General features: G+C 39.6%; 2 protein-coding genes across 6 annotated transcripts; one reads left to right on the top strand and one right to left on the bottom strand.

The window, feature by feature from the left end:
* Positions 1-247: 247 nt before the first annotated feature.
* Positions 248-16,773, bottom strand: LOC144074050 (rabphilin-3A-like). Of its 5 annotated transcripts, none has more exons than XM_077600158.1 (20): positions 16,685-16,773; positions 15,782-16,007; positions 8,929-9,019; positions 8,816-8,827; positions 8,349-8,480; positions 8,095-8,224; positions 7,168-7,251; positions 6,964-7,099; positions 6,809-6,847; positions 6,004-6,183; positions 5,738-5,920; positions 5,025-5,104; positions 4,703-4,777; positions 4,270-4,379; positions 4,073-4,199; positions 3,947-4,003; positions 3,691-3,845; positions 3,053-3,134; positions 2,844-2,940; positions 248-2,737 (listed from the first exon to the last, which is right to left on the bottom strand). In XM_077600158.1, the coding sequence occupies exons 3-20, from the start codon at positions 9,000-9,002 to the stop codon at positions 2,607-2,609; spliced, it is 1,884 nt and encodes a 627-aa protein (XP_077456284.1). In that variant the 5' UTR covers positions 9,003-9,019; positions 15,782-16,007; positions 16,685-16,773; the 3' UTR covers positions 248-2,606. The 5 variants fall into 5 exon arrangements, with proteins under 5 accessions (XP_077456284.1, XP_077456283.1, XP_077456281.1 ...); XM_077600157.1 differs by having other exon boundaries at positions 6,004-6,189; positions 15,782-15,967; positions 16,685-16,704; XM_077600155.1 differs by having other exon boundaries at positions 6,004-6,189; positions 16,685-16,700.
* On the top strand, positions 16,416-21,666 carry vps33a (VPS33A core subunit of CORVET and HOPS complexes). Its single transcript, XM_077600161.1, has 13 exons — positions 16,416-16,930; positions 17,197-17,262; positions 17,430-17,557; positions 17,653-17,839; positions 18,178-18,294; positions 18,390-18,564; positions 18,649-18,842; positions 19,183-19,309; positions 19,389-19,456; positions 19,597-19,734; positions 20,299-20,436; positions 20,516-20,684; positions 21,224-21,666. Exons 1-13 carry the CDS (start codon positions 16,829-16,831, stop codon positions 21,415-21,417), a joined length of 1,803 nt encoding a protein of 600 aa, XP_077456287.1. The 5' UTR covers positions 16,416-16,828; the 3' UTR covers positions 21,418-21,666.
* The last annotated feature ends 450 nt before the right edge of the window (positions 21,667-22,116 follow it).

Below are 22,116 nucleotides of genomic sequence, written 5' to 3'. Positions count from 1 at the left end.
TAATTAAAACCATAACATTTAGGACCAGAGCTGCCACTCTTTCAATTGAGATGGATTTAAAAAAAATTAAAACGTTTGGAAAAGCTTTATCATAATCACATTATTTAGATCCCAAAAGTCTGGGAAATCCACTGTGAGTATACTTTTTATATTTACCTATGTGCGGAAAAAAAAAAGTCAAGATATCTAACTCGAGTTAAGTTTACACACACTTTAAAATGCATAATCAACAACAATTCACCACACATTGACTTTGATTTATTTTATTTGACCTGTATTAATTCTGCAAAACCTTTACATGCAACATTGTGCGTAAACATCCATGTTCCCAAGGCATGCACTATTTACAACAGTGATAAAGATTGGCACAATGCATTGAGGGATGCTCATTTTAAAGCAAACAATCAATCCAACATGATTCGTGTTGATCTCATGTAACGGCCACGACGGCCAAAGCAGCCCAAAATACAATACAAGATGCTACTGGCAGTTGCTTTACGCACTACCACAAGGGCCAGAGATGTTGTGCGGCGACAACAAGACGGTGACGAAGGACCTGACTCTCTTAAATCTACCACTGCTACCTTATAAGAGCCAAGTATTTATACGCTTACAAACCACCTCAGCAGGTTCTTCAAATGATGCCATAGTCATGCAGAATATGACCTCTTACATAACAGTATTAGGAAAGAGATGTAAACATGAATAGACTCACTGTATCGTTATTCTCACCAAGTATAGATCATGAATAACTATATATTTATATACAGATACCATATACATCTCTATAAAGATTTGTATACTCTAGATATTTTGTACCACAATAAACGCCATGCATAGAATTTCTTGTTTTTTGTACTTGGAATCATTTGCAAACAGCTGTAGAAGTTGAGGTCATTCCCATTTTGGAAGGTGTGCTTTGCTGTCATTAGTAAACACACGCCAAAGCCATGAATTGAGAGGGATAGGCAGACAAACCCTGCATTGTGCAAATGGTGTATTGGGGGTAAGAGTGGGCCACTACTGCCGCAGGCACATGAGAGTCACAAGCACAATGCATGCAGGTAAGGCTGCACACACTCATGACAAAAGCATTTGCAACTTTGCTTCCTGACTAATTTCCTAAGGAGTGAACCAACGCTCACAGTGTGCATTCAGTGTAAAACATGACATAGAAAACCAGTATGAGTGTTAATTCCCACAAACTCAAGTGTCACAGATTAAATAACCACAGATAACCACGTATACATCGAATATTTACCTTGGTGTGCTCTAATCAAACCACAAATCAACATCAATTGGTGAAAGATCCAAATACTCGCCTCATCTAAATTGGATATCATATTTCTAACCTAACCTGAGCAATGTGTCAGTATGTAAACATTTCTTCATGGTTGCCGATAGTACATATGTATACATACATTATGTTCATCGTTGTCTTACACGTCAGCGGTTTGGCATGCTCGTATATTCAAGTGTTAAACTCTGGTGTGACGTCACGCCAGATGGCAAAATACGCTAGACAAAGTGGTGAATGTTTAGGCGTGAGTTCTCTGCTTTCAGGAGCCTCAGTATTGATTGTGACCTCCGATGCTACGACATATTGCTTTTCTTGTTCAAAGTCTCAGGCTCAACATACAATTGTGCAACTGTTTGTCTACATTTCATGGATATAAGAATGAAATCACTGGTCGTTAGACCCACGTAAACTCTGAATCTATTTCAGTAAGTTATCGAAGCTGAATGTTTTAGTATTTCAATTTTGCTGCCCTTTTCCTCATTTTGCCATGCTTTTGTGTAGTATAAGGGTATGTAGTTTGGAGTTATAACAAGTACCATTCATGTGTCATGCACTGCCAGCAAAAGCATTTGTTGATCAAGGAAAGATTTCCCTTTTATCCTGGAGTTTGTTTTCATTGAATAAATACACTATATTAACCATGACCTATTATATAGGAGTGGGCTGCACTCCTATATGTGTGGCTGCACAATCACTGCACTTGCACTGATCGAAAATATAATTGCTTTACTTTGAACATCGACCTTGAGATTTTATGTCCACTTCCCCCTGAAAATAAAAGCATGAAATCAGACCATTTGTGAGATGAGAGATCACTACTGTAGGGCCTGAAAGATGGCCGCAAAATTCCTTTTCTCTCTTCTTAAAAGTGTTTGGAGGGGTTTAAGTTGTGATTCTGTCTAGGTTAGTCCACATAATATTTATCCGACAATGTAGAATAGTATGCAGACTTGATATTGTGCACTTGGGCAAAACCATTCTGCGGCGGAAAATGGCCTTTCCCATGTTGATGATACAAATTTGGATGTGAAAGAAAGATATTCAAAGTTCTTGTAATATGAAAATTGTGATTATCTTTGATTGACTTAATTCATTAAGAAATATATCTATATGCTTATCTCTGTTGCTCAGAGGTGGATTAAGTCAACGCAGGGAGGAGAGAAAAGAGCAATAAAGAGGAAGCATGAGAGCAGTGCCTGCGCTATGTAGTGAAATAATAATAAAATCAGGCAATATATAAAAGGTGCCAACAGAAAGAAATGTAGATTGGGGTTGTTCTAGCGCATGCTGTGTTTGTCACAGGTGGTTAATCACTGGCGGTGTGATTCTCATTCAACAAGGTGTGCCAGCGCTCGATCTTCTTGTCTTTGTTCTTCAAACACTCATACCAGTGTTTTAGCCTCTCTCCTTTGGCGGTGATGCCAAGTTGACAGCCCCCTGGAGAGTTGGAATTCAAGTGTGAGAACTTGCTAGTAATGGCTGCTCAATTCTTGAATTTGCATTTGATTTTATCGAGAAAGAAAAATCTCCATCAAATATTTACCAATATAGTCATTGGACTTTCCAATATCATAGTCCCACACCGAAACATCTAAAGTCTTCTTAGCCAGTTCACCGTGTTTAATGTCAAAGCTGAATTCCTAAAATGGAAGTAAAACACAATTTCCTAATATTTGTCATATCCAAGATTTGGAGAGCTCACTTTTAAGAAATAAATCACATTTATATTTCAGCAAATAATTTCTTACCAACCTCATTAAATTCTGGGTTTAGTGTCCTCTTCTTGATCTGAGTTTTGCACTTTCCCTTCTTCCCCATGTCAGGTTTCAGAACTCTGTAAATTATAGAAAGCAGGTTTGTAAGACTTTTTCCAATGTCAAATTCAAGCACTTTCAAGAGCAACATCTCATCTTTTCAGAATTCTACAACTGCAGCAAATAGCACAAATACACACACAAAAAAACACTGTTTAGTATATGGTGTACCCAGAAAAATAAAATAAAAGGAGGCAATGTCTAATCTACAAGTATTACCGCGTTTTATTTAATTTCTCCCTCAAACATTTTTTCCAGTTATGTAAAATATATCTTTATGCACATTTAAGTTCTTCATCCAATTGTAGCAACAAGAATGTAAGCAATACAGGACTCATTTAAATATGAAAAAGGAGCAGTATATCACTTAACTCTTTCACTATGTAGCATTCTCATATAATCTGTTGTAATCGTTATTAAAAGACAACACTTGTATTTAAAACACCCTCATCAGCTGCGAGTTATCGCTATTAGCCCCTCCCAGTCAAAGTTGATGAGACGTCTTTTGCCATAGGCAGCAAAAGAGTTAAATAATGCACGCCCAAAATGATATTCAATGCAAAGTCTAATACTTACATTTTGACATACGGGTCAGAATATCCATTGGCATCCATAGCAGCTAAATGAACGCAGCGTACCACACCTACAAGGAGGCGGTTCAGCTGTGTGCTGTACATGAGGGAGATAAGAATGCGACCACGTTCCTCTACCTCACCGCCATCTTTTGCTGACTAGACACAAGAGCAAGAAAAAGACACATTTATGATAGACTGTGTTACAAACGATGGCGGAATCTGTTGCGTTTAGTTATTCTCTTGAAACATAAGGACACCTCATCTTCATAGAGAGCAATTCCTCGAGCTCCACCAGCTGTTGCTGTTCTCTTGGTCTGTGAAAAAAGATATCACATCAGATTGAGATTGAGAAGAGGAGAAGAAGGCAAATCGCTGTCACTCACCGGAACAACTCTCTCCAGACAGACGTTAAAATTTTTCTTCTGGTTCAATTTCAGCTTCTTCAACGCCACTCGAGTCTCTCCAATGAACTCATTGTGCCCAAACTTGTCCTCATCACAGACAGACAGCCTGTGGCACGAAGAATTGACTGGCTGTAAAGTCTAAGTCAAGTTAGACGGAGTGTGACTACAGTATCCACCTGAGGGTCTTCCGCTGCATGTCATCATCCGTCAGGCCGTGATAGGTGAGAGTCTCGTTCCATGCTGGGTTGCGGGTGTTTCTCAAGGTCTTTGTGCGCAACTTTGTTGACTGATAATACCGAAAAAAGTAAAGACAGTAAGACTCAAAGGCTTCAGAGCTCATCTTTTTGCGTCATTTTTTTAATTAAGTGCCAACATGACAACTTGAGCCGACATATTAGTCATGATTTAATTTATTCTGATGTCGCCTTTTTAGAAACCACACCTTTTTAAATTATTTTCATTCTTCAGAACCAGCAGATGTCAGGCTTGAGCTTGTAGAAGGCAACAAACCATATAGTATCATGTTCCCTTATTATTATTATTTTGTTTAATTAAAATTACGTAATTATTTATTTTTAAAGTAGTATAGAAAATGTTTTCTTTTCTAACCTTGCTAGCCCCTGGGAGCAGATGAAGCTTGACATACGGATCTGCCAATCCATTAGAATCCATTGGTTTCAAGCCCTAGTGATAAAAAGGAGAAATCATGTCCAATGCCAACAATGTTATTTAAGAGCTTTAGCAGCTAAATCAAGTCAAAAAAGTACTATTAATACAGTATTCAAAATAACAAAGAGGCACATAAAACACCAGATCAATTATTTTATGTGAACATACTAAAAGAAGGTTTGCTTAATTACTACTAATAGAATGGCCTTAAATTTGAGGGGAATTGGCCCTTAATGCATGCATTGAACCAGGGGAAACGTACCTTTGCTTTCAGAATGCTACAATGAAGGCTGTTGCTTTCCTGGTCATACATCAGACTGAATTCTAGAGAGCCCAGAGTGGCTGAAAGACACCAAGAAAATTCAGCAAATGTCATTTTTTATTTTACAGTTTGGGTGACCGCTTTAGAATTACAACATATACACTGCATGCTATCATATAATCATGGTCTTACTATTGAGCCAATAGCAACTTTGTAGTGAGCAAGAACGATGATTAATAAAAATTATTATTATAGTTTACATTTTATAATCCTGGGCGGCGCATCTGCCTCACAGTGGGGGACCTGGGTTCAAATCCAAATCCAAAAACATGCATGGTAGGCTGATTGGACACTCTAAATTGCCCCCTAGGTATGAGCATGAATGGTTGTTTGTCTCCTTGTGCCCTGCGATTGGCTGGCTAACCAATTCAGGGTGTCCCCAACCTCTGGCCCAAAGTCAGCTGGGATGGGCTCCAGCACCCCCCACGACCCTAGTGAGGATAAAGCGGTTCAGAAAATGAGGTGAGATGAGATTTTATAATCCCCTTAGACCTATTTCTCATTTCACAATGTCAGTGGGAGTAAAATACTTGATTAAATCCCATGACTAGGCGCATTCCTTTTCAGTTTGAAGCAAACTAATCAATTGAGTGTATTTGGTTGATCAAAACGGCATTCAGCGCTTTCCCAAAGAACATCAGGTCTCTACTCACTCGCTTCGTCAGAGTCATAGTCATTGGCCTCCTCCTCTTCCGCTGCAGGGGGAGCTTGATGTCGGGCAGGAGGAGCACTGTAAGCAGCGGGCTGCCTTCTGTCCTCTTGTATAGCAGGAGGTGCTCTCGGCTCTGAAGGGACTGCGCCAGAAGAGTAAGCAGCTCCTTCGCGTCCCGGCTGACCTAAAAACACACGTACATACACGCAAGCATATAGCTTTGCTCCAAATTGAAGACCATCCATTAGCGGCCCAGCTGGCCCTCACCCTGCGGAGTCATGGAGGGGGTCACAACGGGCTGCGGTCTGGAGCTTTGAACGGGCACCATTCTCTTCATCACCATTGGGCTTCCCTGCTCCCCCTCTTCGAGGCAAGCGTGGCCCGTGGCCGCGCGAGCAACTGAGGGTTTAGGGGCCACAGGTGGGTAACCAGCGCGGCCCTTCAGTTCTGCTCCTGAAAACAAGCATAATATAGTAAAGCCATAAACACACCCTATTCACGAGGGGGACGTGCATATTCGCATTTCAAGCTCTCACTGCAGCAGAATCTTTAATAACTCCCCAGTCTCTTTAGATACTTTTGATGTTGCAGCTTTTTGTTCAAAGGCATTGACCTACATTCAACACAAAAAGCTGCGGCAGTGTACTGCCACAGCGAAGTTCATAGCCTTTCCATCATGTGAAAAAAGGTATTCCATGCATTGGCACCGAGATGCCCTTGGGGTAAAACAGGTGAAAATGTATGGAGATGAGTGGCGGTAAAACATGTCAAACTTTAGCCAGTATACGCATACCAGCAATCCTAATTGGGAGTATTTGACGTTAAATTCATCCCAAAATGTTTTTGTCTTCAAATATTACCGTATTTTCACGACTATAAGGCACACCGCATTATAAGGCGCACCCTCAATGAATGACACTTTTTCCAATATATAAAGCACACTGGATTATAAGGCACCCTATCTATTTTGTAGAAAATTTAAGACTTTTAAGTGAGCCTTATAGTTGTGAAAATACAACATTTTAAGAAATTCCCGATTTGCACACGAGAAACCAGTGAAATGACTACTTGCCTGAAACCTGGTTGGTCGGTGGAGGATTCTGACTTTGACCTGGAAAGGAGAAAAAAATGTACACTTGCAATATGGGCTGCAGCATCAATAAATATCACAAAGTGAAAACCTATAAAAAGGTATACAAATTAGAGGCACTGCACTGCTGCACGCACCAGGTTTTTGTTGCAGAGTTGCCTTCTCCCGGGGTTTAGAAGATTCTTGGTCTTTCGTTTTAGATAATGTCATGGGTGCAGGAAGGAATTGTTTGGGGAATCCTTTAAAGAACCAGGCACCGGACCTCTTCCATACCTGAGAAAATACATCTTACTTGGTTCACCCGACATGATATATTTGGTTTCCTAGCATGATGTACTCACCTCACGTTGTTCTCTGCAGATCTTGCACAGCCACACGGCGCGGGGCCTGCTGCTGCACTGAGTACCACATTTAGTACACATGTTCTAGGCACCAAGAAAATAGAAATATCATTATGCAAGGGTGACAAAGTGACAAGTAACATGTTTTGAGCCAAGCTTTTGGGATCGCAAATTCCCATTGACCTCGAGAGGGTGAAGACTATCTGGGGATTCCTAAAATGTATTATGCATCAAATTGAGTAAGACAGTTTGCTACTGCAGTGAGGTTGAGTCAGTGCCTATGAACAGTTTAATTCTGAAAAACTCTGTTCATATCATAATAAACCAATGAGGTCGCTCTGGTGTCATCCCTGTGCAGCTCTCACCAAGAGAGGGTCAAAACTATCTAGGGCAGGGGTGTCAGACTCGGGTTGGTTCGCGGGCCGCTTTAACGTCAACTTGATTTCATGTGGACCGGACCATTTTAGATATAATATTTCGATTTTTTTTTAATAAATGGATTAAAAGAACTGGATTAAAAGCCCTGAATATTCAGTTTTTTATAGATCTAAAACAATGTTTATTTTAGCTTTTATTTATATATTTTTAGATTTTACAAAATGTTTTTTGAACTAAAATTGATTAAAAAAATACAATTATTGATTTAAAAGGGGGAAAATCAGGAAATTTAATATACATCTATACTCTTCATTTTAATTTGATCCTAAAACAGAAAGTCGGCACTCATGATTTACTTTCCCGGGCCACACAAAATGATGCGGCAGGCCAGATTTGGCCCCCGGGCCGCCACTTTGTCACGTGATTTAGGGATTCCTATGACGGGTTATGTATCAAATTGAGTAATTCAGCTTTCTCGCAGGAACAGCCACCATTCAAACATCACTGATGTCTAGTGAAATTGGCATTTTTACTTCTTTGAGCACCTACCTTTTTGCAGTCCTCACACACCACTGAGCTGACCCCAGGGGTTCCCAGCTGCTCCCCACAAAGCACGCAGCGAGACTGCCCATCCCCACACACCGTCTTCTTCATGTCATCCAAGCGGTTTATCAAGCGCCTGCAGAAGCACACCTGGTGTCACTGATGACTTCCTTATAAGTAGCTCGCATTGAAATTGCTACAACGTATTGAACAGATGCGCTGATGTCCTTTCCATAGGGCGGATAATTGAAGTGTCTCACCCAATCCTCTCTTGCTCCATGGCCTCCATTTTCTCCGCTCGTGCAATCACGCCATTTATGATTTCTTTTTCTTCATCAGTCAATTCTGGAGCAGATCCAGGGGCAGGGCCTGGCTGCATGGTCCAGTTGCCCCTGTCAGCCAAATAGTAGATGATGTCGTAATTTAAACAAAAAAAGGCATATAAAAATATTGTGAGGGAGTGGCCATTGTAAATGAAGATGCAATTTCCAAATAAAACAATACTACACACAAAGATACTCCCCTCCTTCCAAATTATAACCTATTCCCTTAAATGTTTCTGTACAAATTCCTCTCAAAATTTCCCTTTGCCATAGGTTTTACATTGAAGAAGCTAAACTTTCTCTAGATGTAAAAACAGAATATTGGGATGATTTTTTAAAAAAAGAAGGGTTTATAATGCCCCATTAAAGATGAGCGTGATAGTGGAGGTGTTGTATCTACTTACTGGTCTTTAACACTGTCAGAGATGGCACATTAGAAGGATGTAGGTTGAAACAAAGGATTAGTCTTTGGAGGTTATACAGCTAAATGACAACATTTGCTAATAATCCTTCTCACCTGGCTTGCATGGTTCTCTGCCTGTCGTTGGGAATCCAGCGATCCGAGCTACTGCTCATCACCGTGTCAGTCATGGCAGCACTAACACATTCTGAAAGACATAACAAAAAGCAACGTAAAAAATCCAACAAGATTGAAACTGCCATAAATAGTGATGATTGTTGTGCCTAATTAGTGGAAACTAATAGCTTGCGAATGAAGGCGTACGGGGAAAAGTACAATGGAGAGTCATTAAAAGAATGGTTAGTTTTAGATTGAAATCCTCTAGTACGCGCATTTAGCTTTTCCATTGTTTTTATCTCATCTTAAGCAGCGCTAACTTAAGTGCCACTACAGGTTGCCCAATGGGTTGAAACAGCGAAAGGCTCTAATTGGCAAACCACCAGATTGATTTCATTGCAGTAGACTGATGAAAGGAATGAATCAACATGATGTCAAATTACTGATTCAGATCATAATCGCACTGCCATTCAGCTGCTTACTTCAAACAATTTCAGAGGCCTGAAACTGATCAAATATTTGCTACAAGACCAACTGCAAGATAAGCACATTTCCAGGTTTCATATTTACAGCCAACTATTTCCTTCTCCTTTTTAATCACTCATACAAATGTGCTTAAAATCCAAGAGATATTTTCAGCACACAACTCATATTTTAGTGCCCTGTATTACATGTTAAGTTCTAAATACATTTAAAAAAACTGGACAGTTTCAAAAAACTCACGATGACAAAATGAAAAAATAAACTGAATCAATCAAGTGAGGTGAAGAAAAAAAATTAAGATAAGGCAATGAAGTCAAATGAGAAAAAAAGTGTTAATACTTTTAAAATGCACGAGAGTGTAAAGACGATCAAAGACTATGTTGCTTTGAAATTCACCCTTGAATGCCCTAACTTTGCATCTCAATAAAGTAAACACACTGTCACTAAGAAATTTTGCAGTGTGCACTTATTCCAAGTACAAACTCAACTCAAATCTCATAAATTGCAGTCTTTTTTGGGAGAGGAGATTTCCCCTAAAACTGGGGAGAATTCAGACGTCTTTCTGTGTCAGGTCCGCAGTCTATGTCCTGAAGGCAAGTAGCACCAAACTGTGAAGCCCTGCAGGCTGCACCAAGTAAAAAGCTCCTGGAGCTGATGTCAGGAATAGCGATGGTGCATAACGGCAATTGTGTTCCCACCGTATGGCAGTAAAGGGATGAACAGTGAGAATGTGGAAAAAATAAAATCAATAGCATTCTCTTGTCAACAGTTCAGCAGAGCTTTAAGATCACGCTCCCTCACTTGTCTGATCATTTTAAATTCAGTAAATGGTGCATCAGAGCCCCACATTGTGACCCATAATCTGTCAGCGCCCTGCCTGTGAGATTGAAGAAATAGCAGCAAACTTGCTGGACTCCTCGTAAAACTGCAATACTGGGTGAGGGCTTTCCATTTGTGACGCCACTGCAGCAGTGTGCAACACACTTTTTCGGGGATGATCAATGGAAAAGTGATGAAAAGTGCAACAAGCAGTGAATAATGTAGTCCTCAAAAAGCATACTGTACATTTTTTAACAATAATAACGGAGTCTGCCAGACATGTTTTTTAACCTGATAGAACAAAAAAGAAGTTGCATGAGCATTATTAGCCATGTAGTAGTGCGTTGCACTCTCAGACTGTCCTTTCTGATCACTTATTTTCTGTTTTCTCATCGTATTCTTTGTGCTTTTGGGGCTTTCGCCTTCGCCTATTCAAAAATGTCTTTTAGTCAGAAAATAACATTTGAATTCATTCATTTGAAAAATGTTTGACAGTCCAAACCAAATGGCATCGGGGTCCAGACTTGGACTGGGGTCCGCCAGTTTGGGACGGTTGAATTAGCACATGTCAATGTAAATAAATCATAAACATCAAGCCATTCATGCAGCCACATCCTGTATGGAATTTCATATGTAGGAAGAAGGGAGCAGTTTTGCGAGGCGTTTAAAGGCCGAGTAGGAGAGGCAATAGATATCTACGTCTGTACTCCCTAAGCACACTTTACGCACAAAGCATCTGTCAGCCATTTTTAGAAACATGGTCATGCACTCTCCTTGTTTAGTTGGGGTGAATGTAAGAGTTAGCAGCACAAATTGATGTGACTTTGAATAGTAGGTGTATGACTCATGACTGCAGGCTCACTGAAAGTAAAAGCGTTCAGAAAGCATCTTTCATAAAAGAGATAGAAGGCATACAATCGTGAATGAACAAGGAAGATGATGTTTTTTGTATTAAATGGTCTTGTTTTGAATTTAACAATTACTAGTACATGATGTTTCACATTTAGAAGACATAATTGAGTTGACCGGTTCTGGTTGGAAAACCAAATTATGTGTCGGGAGGATTTGATTCACTGTCAGTAGTAACAAAGTCAGATGTTTCTTTATAAAAGTTGCCGATGTTGCTGGAAGAAAGGATTGAAGCAAATCCATTACTTTTACAGAGAACTTCGATTTTCCATAAAACATGTCAACTGCCGTTGACAGCTCTCTTCACTGTTCAACCTGTATATTACCTAAACCTTTTTTAATCATTCTTAAAAGAATAGTTTGCTTAAAATAATCTTTAAGGAAATAATTGCCTATAGTTATTCTATAGCAAGGCGGTCAAACTCGGGTTGGTTCACCGGCCGCATTAACATCAACTCCATTTCATGTGGGCTGGAACATTTGAGATTTTTTTTTTGGGGGGGGGGATTTTAAGAACTGGATCAAAAGACCTAAATATTCCGTTTTTTTATAAAACACCTGTGTTCTATAGCATACTTTTGATTCTAAAAATAGAACAAGTATGTCAGTCTTCAAAGTTTCTTGTACACCCTAATATGGCTCCCATTTGTAAGATATTGACTATAATGGCACTATTAAAAATTCAGGGCAAGAATTCCCAGGCGAGGCTTGAAAAAGGACATTTCTAAAGCAGGTTAATGAGAATTTGAGATCAACATTTAAATGCACAACTTTGGCTCCATTTGCTTAGGTTTAACTTTCTTACGGCCCCTGCAGCCCAATTTTTGATACTGTTATTCGGATGATTTGAATATATTTCAATATAAAAAGCTATGATATCAAGCTGACATTTTGTATTGTAACAAGTCTATTAAATTGCCAGTAGAATGGTTTATGCAATTTGAAAAGCATTTACAAATGCATATTAAAAAGTGAATTACCAATACAATGCTATAATGTTAGGGAATTTTATTCATAGGGCTGCCAAGTTCTGCATCTTTTTCAGACTGTCATCTCATGAAGCCAGCAATATATGCATTTTTGTATACAAAAACAAGAACCAAATCAAACCTCGCGGCTATTTCAGATATGCCAAATGCAAATGAAAGTTGTTGGGGATGGAAAGTAATTAGCTTCATTTATTCAGAGCCAACCCATAAATAAAAAGTCAAAAAATGAAAAGGAATTCTAATTATAGTATGATGGTGTTGTCCAATATTAATCAAAGTGAAAAGAATCTTTGAAGAAATTCAGGACGGTAATGTGCTGGGAAATTTGCTATTTTTAATTTTATTTTACCACATTATAGATCAACCGTAAATAACAACATTAATATGGTGTACTAAAGACAATAAAACATTGTATAATAGATATTACTCTCCAGAAATGCAACAGAAAAGACAAGACATTTCCGAACACCATAAAGAAAAGTGGACTTGCACAAGAGTGCATTGCACCATGCAGTCCTTCATTGCTGGAGGAAAACATCACTCAGCATTTCTTAATTATTTACAACTTCAAACCCCAGTGCTCTTCACTTTGTGTACATCCACTCTCAATGCATTTGTGCAAGTTTTCTGATTTTCAGATCATCAAACATCCACAGTGGGTAGGTATTAAGCGGGTACTAATACTCTGCGTGGGAAACGGTAAAGTTGTCTGTCTTTTAAGAGGTGCTGAAGCAACTAAATATGTTTAGCTCAGACAGTCACGTTGGTGGGCACCATCTGCGAAAACCATCTGTGAGGGCTCCTCACCTCTCAAAAGGACAAGTGTTGCACTGATCCAACCAAATTGTCTGTGCGGGCATGCCTCCAAGTCCCGCATTGTTGGAGCGCAAACAGGAAAGACCATCCAGTGTCCAACAAGCTAACCTGCTGCTAATTCGGCTTTGCCCTTCGCCCCCTCCGAGAGACTTGCCGAGTCATTCGTGCTGCCTTATTTTCATTCTAAAATCAGTGGAACGGATAATGAATTAGAATGGCGCGAGAGCAAAGGGCTCTGGAAAGGGCGAATAAATCTTACTCTGCATTTTCACCAATGTAGATGGATAAAAATCAATCACTGCAATCTCTCGTGCATTTCCAAGGAAGTACATTTGCGAAAAGGAACTCTTTATAGGGTGTTCAACTTTTAACATTCATCCAATTGTCCAATGTATTATTCAAATGAATTTGGATAATTTAGGCATGAATGCCCAACAGATCCAGTGGCTTAGTGCAGCAAAACACCAAAAGAACAGTTTAGCCTACATAAATTCCCAAAGTAGAAGAGAATATGTAAACATGGCAGGTAAAATTCATTCAAAGACATCACACTTTTAGTTGGACTTACAAAATCTAAGGCTAAAGCTGACTGCAAAACCGCCAATCGAGACAGTTTCGACAAGAAATAGCCCAAAAATTGGACTAAGAAAGAAGAATAAAGGTAAGAAAATACATTTGACTTGCATTTTGATTCTGAAGGCTTATACATTTCTTTCAGAGTTACTACTCAGAGAGTTTATCGACATTAATTTGTCATGTAAAAATTATTTACGCACTTCAAAACAGTATCCAGTCCTATATTTTTAGAACTGTGCAAGGAAATGGGGAGCATATTTAGAGCCTTCAATTACCAGCACTCAAGCTGGTGTCTGCTTGTGGGATGGTTATTCCAATAAACACAACTGGAAGCTGATGCACAAGCCATTTAGTTCCATTTATCTTGCTTCAGGACTGTCGAACACAGCATTAAAGTCTGCGGTCCAAAAAAAAAGCTATACGTAGGCCTTACGCATAGCAAATTTTAGTGGGAAATATGTTGTCTCATAAATTATTGCCGATATGTGATAGTAATGTGAAAAATATATAACACTGTGCATTGAACATGTCCATTTATTGTAGAGAAAACAAATGCAAAATCCAAACAGATGAGGTCAATTGGAATGAATTCTGATGCACCGTGAATGTTCCACCCAATAATTAACTTGACAGTCGTCTAGGGAAAACGAATGTCAATTTTGGACTTTTCTTATGCTCTTTGCTCTTATGGTCTCTGAGGAGAACTTGGTCTAAAGGCATTATTAATTAGTTCAGTCTCTTCCGATACCCCTGAGGGTCTTAGGAGATCTAATCACGACTTTGAGAAAGGTATTGATTCTCACCCACTGCATTGATGAGAGTTTCAAGATGAAGACACTCCCGTTTGCAGACAAGCAGCAAATGGCAAAATAATGTTGCTCAGATTTAAACAAAATAAGAAATATTTCTACAAAAAGAGACAGTTCCTGATATTGGACTCTAAACTGTATCAATACAATAGATGGTGAGTAGCACACATACACCTTTCACCAACTGTGTCCATGGTAACAGCAGGATGGGAGGAACCAAAATGGCTTACCACAATTGGAGTGCATGTGCGACCATCAATGTGTGTGATCATGGCGGTCGGTATACCTGTCCAGTACTACTGTAAATGGGCCTCAGTTTTACAAATCATGTCAGAGTATCGAATAGAAGGGATCTAGCTGAGAAAAGTCAGAGTTGAAGTTCAGCTGGAAAACACATCTGGCAACGCTTGTCATAAATTCCTCTGTTTTAAATAATGGATTGTTTCTAGCTATCTTGTAAGAACACCCTCGCACACAGTACACATTTTCACTCCATCTTTACTGAAAACATAGTAAAAGGCCATAGAAATAAGAGTTCCAACCGTCCATGCATACACGTCTTTCCCCAATCAATACTTGTAGGTTCTTTTGTGAGATGAGGTAACTGCAGATATTTCTCATACAGAATAGTATTCAGGATTTTCTCCCCCTCCCCCATTTACTTCCATCTTCAGGGTCATAGGAGTTGGTGGAACCAGTTCCTTCAGGAACCAGAGTATCCGTTGACAAAGGTGGTAACTCATAGATGCACGGGTAAATAAAAAGGAAACAAGGAGGTGACACAAGCACCTGTTCAGTGACCCTCCTGGAATCCACATGCGCCCGCCCTATACACATCTGAGCTAGAAAGGCTTCATTGAGGTTTTTCATCGAGCGCCTAAAATCCTGCAGCAACGCCCTGGGAACCAACCAGTCAGTGTCCTACATGGCTTACCAGGTTCCGTTGTCTATTTCAGATTTGACTACTACCAGGAAGCAAGCACTGCATGAGGGCGGCGAGCCTGCCACGTTCACAATACATTTTAAGAGGGTGTAAAAATAGCATCTTATCATACCATCTGAAGCACGGTATCTTGAAGTGAATTCACCATCAGCACCATTGTGTGTGATCATGAATGATAATTGTGGTTTGCAGGAAAATGTGTTCTCTAAAATGAAATCAATCAAATAAAAATGCCCATTATTAATTAACAGGAGCGTCATTCTGCGCAGTGATCCGCACAAATTACCTTTTTTTCATTCAGATGACTCAGTGTATAATTGGCCCCTATCTGTCCCATCAAATTAATAAGTGGACAATGATTAACGCTTCTCGTAAATCACCACCGACCATCCCCTCTTGTGAATGAAAGGTTGACACCATTCAAGTCAGTGGCCGAAAGTGTAACCCTCACAAAGGTTTTCAATTCATTTCAATATTTTTGACATCCTCTAAGCGATACAAAGACGCACCTGAGAATCCAGAGCAGCTTCTTCTTTCCAGTCACTTGTGGAGAAATTGTGATGAAAAGGAGTAGGATCAGTCAATGCGCATGGTGCATGTCACCACACCGGAACCCGGGTGTTAATGTGCAGCCTGGAAGGGTCGTCCGTGGCTAAAGACACGGTGTGCGTGGGAACTCGCCTTTTTTTCCTGCGCTGAGGATGGAAAGCCCTTGATTCGCTGGGAAGGAAACCCCTGGATGAGAAGTGATAACGCTAATGCATAAATGGACAGTCACCTGATCGAATTGTGTCTGGAACAGTGAACCCGGACACTATTTCAATATTTGAAACGTTTTATTTTTATATTTTTATACACACATTGCTCTCTGAATAGTTTCATTTGAGCTCTACCGTGTGTTTCACATTTTTGTGATGGAATGCAATGTATATTTGTTATTGTACTCGCTTTGGAAACATTAAAAGAATTAGTTTTAAGATTTTTTAAAAAAAAATCGATCCGACAATATTCTGAAACAAGTTAAACGCAGAAACGTCTTGAAATGTTATTCGAAAATTCATCGTTTTTTCCACTTTTATTGACTCGAGTGAATATAAAGTTGGGTGGTTACGCCACCTAAAGGATAGCTTGTTTGTTGCGCTAAATTGCCGAATCGCTTTTGTTTTGTTTCAGAAAGAGAGAGAACATATACGCAAAAAAATCTATCACACTCGCTTTATGGAATGCAAATACTAGTCCCAGCAGTACTAACCAGACATTTTACTGTCATTTTATATAAATCACAATCAAATGCAATAAAAAAAATAGCTTTCACGGGAGGATAATTATCAATGCGCATGCCCAGTCTTTAGTTAAATTGCTACTCAAAATACATTAATTTCCCCTCTTATCATATCAGTTCGAATACTTACCTCGAGTCATTCGGTGGACTATTTACATTCCAAAATCTGTTGCTGAAGAATTTCTTGTCTTTTGTCTTTAGTCAATTTTATGTTGTAATGCACAAGGGAGCGCTAGTCACATGACACAGTGGGTCACCTGATTCGCACTGCAAAATGGCCGCCCACTTATCATACGGCAGAGTCAATTTAAACATTTTGAGAGAAGCGGCACGAAAGGAGCTAAGGGAGTTTTTGGACAAATGTGCAGGAAGCAAGGTAATATTTAGTAGGTATGGAAGGGAAAATGATTTGCCTTGATATCTTTTTACAGAGTAAAGGAGTCAGACACAGATATGGCGTGATGCAGCTGTCAACATAGTTTGCTAAGCAGTAGTAGTTTTATCTCTACTGTTGAGTAATATAGAAATTTAAGAAAAAAAAACTTGAGTAATATTTGCATTGACGACAAACTGTCAAAGCTGCTTTTTAAATTATTTTAAATCTTTCATTTAATGTGTCTTGGTTGTGTTCTTGCTTTGTAGGCTATAGTGTGGGATGAATATTTGACTGGACCTTTTGGACTCATAGCACAATATTCCCTACTTAAGGTAAGTATAGTCCTCGTGTATATTTGTATAGCTAAACCAGCGTGCTATTTTTGTTGTTGTTAAAACTATCAGTCGTCTGCTTGTTGTATTACTGCAGTTTTGATTTTAAGTGTTGTTGTATTGGTTTAACGTTGTGGCAGCATAATTCTGATGCGTCTTTTCTTCAGGAACATGAAGTGGAGAAGATGTTCACTCTCAAAAGTGGTCGGCTCCCCTCTGCCGATGTCAAAAACATTATCTTCTTCGTGCGACCCAGGCTAGAGCTTATGGATATCATTGCAGAGAATGTATTCAGGTGGTTATAATGAACCAAAATGGACCTCTGTCATTGTCATCCGAACATACAACTATCACTGCCCATTGTGTTGTTGTTTTTTTCATTTTTTTCAGTGAAGATAAGATGCACGTAACACGTGAATTCCACATTTTGTTTGTGCCCCGCCGGAGCATGCTTTGTGAACAACGACTCAATGAGCTCGGTGTGCTGGGCTCCTTCATCAACATTGATGAGTATATCCTGGACCTCATTCCGTATGATGGCGACCTGCTTTCAATGGAATATGAAAGTGCCTTCAGGGTGTGTTCATGTCTTCATATATAGAAAACAAAATCTCTTAAATGAAGCATGTGCTCCTAAAAATCTCAAAATACCTACTATAAGTCTCCTCTATTATATATAATAACATATACGTATAAGGATGTGAAAATGTAGTCAATTGCATTCAATACATATTCGATTTAACGACATCAAGTGGTCACGTTAGAGATTGCAGTCAGTGGCTTCACCTGCCGTGACTATTCATTCATCAATTGGCAGGCATTTGTTTTAAAATGAGTTCTGTAACATTCGGAAAATGTAAAACCTTAATGTGTTGTCCTGAATGTAACATAAGTTTCTTTTGAACCCACTGAAAGGAGTGCTACTTGGAAAATGACCAAACAAGCCTTTACCACACCGCCAAGGGTCTTATGACTTTACAGGCGCTCTATGGGACTATTCCACAGATTTATGGAAAAGGAGAGTGTGCACGGGTGAGTAAATTGTCAACCGACCTAACTAAATAACAAACCAACGAATTTGGTGTTGAATTGTATATATCGCTTGTCATTTTTCGGGCATCTGTTAGCATGTTGCCAACATGATGCTGAGGATGAAGAGGGAGTTTGCAGGCATTCAGAATCAGATCTTGCCTGTGTTTGACACATTACTGCTCTTGGACCGGAATGTAGACCTGCTAACACCTCTGGCCACACAGCTCACATATGAAGGTCTCATTGATGAGCTCTATGGAATCAATAATGGTCAGGATGACATTTTAAATATATGGACTCAAACTTTCTTACTCCTTTTGTCACCGAGTAAATTTATTTCTATTGCTTTGATAGGTTACGTGAAGTTGCCACCCGAAAAGTTTGCCCAGAAAAAACAAGGCGAAGCAAGCAAAGATTTGCCGACGGAGCCCAAGAAGTTGCAACTCAACTCAGCAGAGGAACTTTATGCGGAAATCCGTGACAAAAACTTCAATGCTGTTGGAGCAGCGCTCAGTAAAAAGGCCAAAATTATTTCTGCTGCCTTTGAGGTTGGTCCTGCTTTTGCCCTTAAGCCACTTTGACATGGTTACACATGCTTCTGTACAAAGATAAGCACTAAAGTAACAAAAATCTACTTGGACCATTTGCTGCCATCGCTTTCTGGCATCTGAAATTGAATTAAAATCAAGTGATTGTAATTTGGCATGTTATCACAAAGGCCCTGAGGAAAAATCCATATGATTGGAGAGTTGATTGCTATGTTCAAAAGATAAGATAAAGTACTATTTCCGTTAGAAAGCGTAGACATGTCTCTAGTTTTGTTCTTATCATATTAGAAGTCCAGCAGCTAAAATATTGACAGTTTGTCACATTGGTCTTATTTTGCAGGAGCGCCACAATGCTAAAACTGTCGGCGAAATTAAGCAGTTTGTGTCGCAGTTGCCTCACATGCAGGCAGCACGGAGCTCCCTGGCCAACCACACATCCGTTGCTGAACTCATAAAGGACATCACAAGTGTGTAAATAATTATTTTCTGAGCTTCCTTCCATACATCTGATTCAGTACCAAAGTTTCACGGGTTTGTCCATTTCAGCATCGGAGGCCTTCTTTGACAATTTAACCGTGGAACAGGAATTCATGACTGGAGTTGACACCGACAAGGTACATACTAGTCCTTGAACCTATTTTCCCGTCAAACTATGGTAAAGTAATAATCACTCGTATTGAGAAAAAGAGAGATTTAAGTGCAACTGTGGGGAATGGTATTTTGCACATAACCTTTAAGGCATTTTCAAATCCAGGTGAACACCTACATTGAAGATCGCATCGCCCAAAAAGATCCCCTCAACAAGATTCTGCGCCTTGTGTGTATGCAGTCCGTCTGTAACAATGGCCTTAAACAGAAGGTCCTTGACTACTACAAGCGAGAGATTCTACAGGTAGTGTCCAATAAAAATATCAAAATGGCCTATAAAGCTGTTGGAATCGTATTAGGTTAGAACTTTATTATTACATTAAGTATACTGTACAGTAATCCCTCGAATACCGCGGTTAATGTAGACCAGACATGGCCGCGATAATCGAAAAATCGTGAAGTAGGGTACCCCTATTATAACTACCTTTTTTTTCCCTTCAGTGATGAGTTCTAGTAGCAAGAGTGGCTTCCACTTATGAGTTCCAGCGTGGATTTGCACATTTTTATGAAAAATATTAATAATAATTAATAGCAGAAAAAATAGCAAAGAATTGAATTCGCAATAAGTGAAGTCGCGATAATCGAGGGAACACCATACTGCTAATTTTATTAGAGGAATTAGAAATAAATGGAATTACAAGGTTGCCTGAACAATTGAAAAAAATACAATTTTCCAAAAATAATTAAGATTTAGAATAAAATGTAATTACGTTATTGTGCAGTTCAGTGCTTTTATTATTATTGTTGTGTAAGGTATGACTTTATTCCCTGTTGAATTTGTGTCTATCTGTATCTTATCTCTGTAAAGACTTATGGCTATGAGCACATCCTAACACTGAACAACCTGGAAAAGGGGGGTCTCCTAAAACAACAGACCAGTTCAAGGAATAATTACCCTACCATTAGAAAGACCCTTAAGCTATGGATGGAGGATGCAAATGAGCAGGTATGAGCTGAGGGGAGATTTCATGCTTCATAACTTACATGGATATATTTGATACTGGATTTTATCTTTTTCCCCCCAGAACCCTAATGACATCTCATACGTATACAGCGGCTATGCTCCGTTAAGCATCCGACTCACTCAAGTTTTGGCCAGGCCAGGCTGGCGGAGCATCGAGGAGGTGCTAAAAATGCTCCCGGGTCCGCACTTTGAGGAGCGCCAACAGCTGCCTGCTGGTCTCCACAAAAAACGTAAGCTGCAGTGTAAACATGATTTTCCAACAGGGTCTTGCCTGCATGATATAGATAAGAGTCAGGCTTTGTTCGTGGGAGGGGCAGAGGCTGAATGAGCTAATGGATTGGACTTGGCTACCATTGTCACCATGGCTCTGTCCGTTTGCATTCGTCTTTGTGTAGATGTGTTAAAAAAAAGGGTAGATGACAACACAGTTTTTCAATTGCCAGTACTTCCAAATAGCAGATGGATGTGTTACCACTGATGGGAATGACACTTTGCAATATGTTAATTAAAGCCGTGAAATTAGATTTAGTGGCTTGTTTCTGCTTGCCCGCGTAAAAGCAGACTTTTCACAAGTGATAATAGGAGAATCTTGGCAAGGCTGATGAATAAATTTGTGCTTTTAAATGGAAATATTTTTGTAGTGGGGACCTTTTGTAGTTGTCTAGTACTTTATATCTGAAAAATTGTTCAACAAATTAGGTGTGCTAACGTTTTATAGACGGTTCCAATGAGGAAACTGAATGTATGCATTGTTTCTACTAACTTGCAGGCCAGCAGGGGGAGAATAAAACAACACTAGTGTTTTTCCTGGGAGGAGTAACATATGCAGAAATAGCAGCTCTCCGTTTCCTTTCCCAAATGGAAGACAGCGGGATGGAATATGTTATAGCTACAACCAAACTGATCAACGGTACATCTTGGATCAAATCCCTCATGGACCGACCCGAAGCCCAGATGCACTGAGCCAACTGTGACGCACATAGACACATCTAAAGACCCTTTGACTGACCAGTCTTCATGTCAAAATAAGCATGCCACAGGTGTGTCACTGAATGGAACAGATGGAGCTGTTTTTGTTGCTGGCTTGCACTGGTGTGGTGGAAAAAGAAGCATAATGCAACTGTTACTGTAAGAAAGTACTTTCTAATTTAAAGCATGGATTCATAGTTTGTCTAAATGTTACGTTTTTTGTTTTTTAAATTAGTATTGTAACTTGTTTTGTATGTTTTTCCCCCTACCAGATGGAATATAACTACTAAATCATGAGGTTAAACTGGTCCCTCTTATTCACTAGCTGCAGAATTATTGTTGCTACTGACAAGAATGCCTCTTTTTTGCACAGTGGCTTTTGATGAGGAAGACGAAAGTATTAGCTGTAAGCATCGGTTCAACCCTCGGAAGGAGCAATTAGCGCATAGCAGGCCTCCCTCTATCAGCCGATAATGCTCTGGGGCCGTCTGGAGTGCTCAGGCCTCAGCATCCTATCATTTGACAGCATAGGACAATGATTGAATTAGGGGGCCATTTGCTCAATGTTCCGGCAGAGAATAACTGTGTGGCAGCGGGGTTTTAGATCTTCAGTCAATAGCAACTCCTTGTCTTTACAGTATAAACAGGGCTACCTGCTGACAGGACGTACTCGGTGTACTCTTAATGGATAAA

Source organism: Stigmatopora argus, chromosome 5 (assembly GCF_051989625.1).
Source record: "Stigmatopora argus isolate UIUO_Sarg chromosome 5, RoL_Sarg_1.0, whole genome shotgun sequence".
Lineage (NCBI taxonomy): Eukaryota > Metazoa > Chordata > Actinopteri > Syngnathiformes > Syngnathidae > Stigmatopora > Stigmatopora argus.
Note: the sequence above shows the minus strand (reverse complement) of the source record. Positions and strands in the feature narration are given on the sequence as shown.

Coding starts and splice junctions, on each gene's coding strand:
- vps33a (XM_077600161.1), top strand. CDS start 16,829: ATGGCCGCCCACTTATCATACGGCAGAGTCAATTTAAACATTTTGAGA. Junction 18,843..19,182: donor TTATTTCTGCTGCCTTTGAG/GTTGGTCCTGCT, acceptor CTTATTTTGCAG/GAGCGCCACAATGCTAAAAC. Junction 20,685..21,223: donor TGCTGGTCTCCACAAAAAAC/GTAAGCTGCAGT, acceptor ACTAACTTGCAG/GCCAGCAGGGGGAGAATAAA.
- LOC144074050 (XM_077600157.1), bottom strand. CDS start 9,002: ATGACTGACACGGTGATGAGCAGTAGCTCGGATCGCTGGATTCCCAAC. Junction 3,846..3,946: donor TTGCTCTCTATGAAGATGAG/GTGTCCTTATGT, acceptor TCTTGTGTCTAG/TCAGCAAAAGATGGCGGTGA. Junction 2,941..3,052: donor TAAACCCAGAATTTAATGAG/GTTGGTAAGAAA, acceptor CTTCCATTTTAG/GAATTCAGCTTTGACATTAA.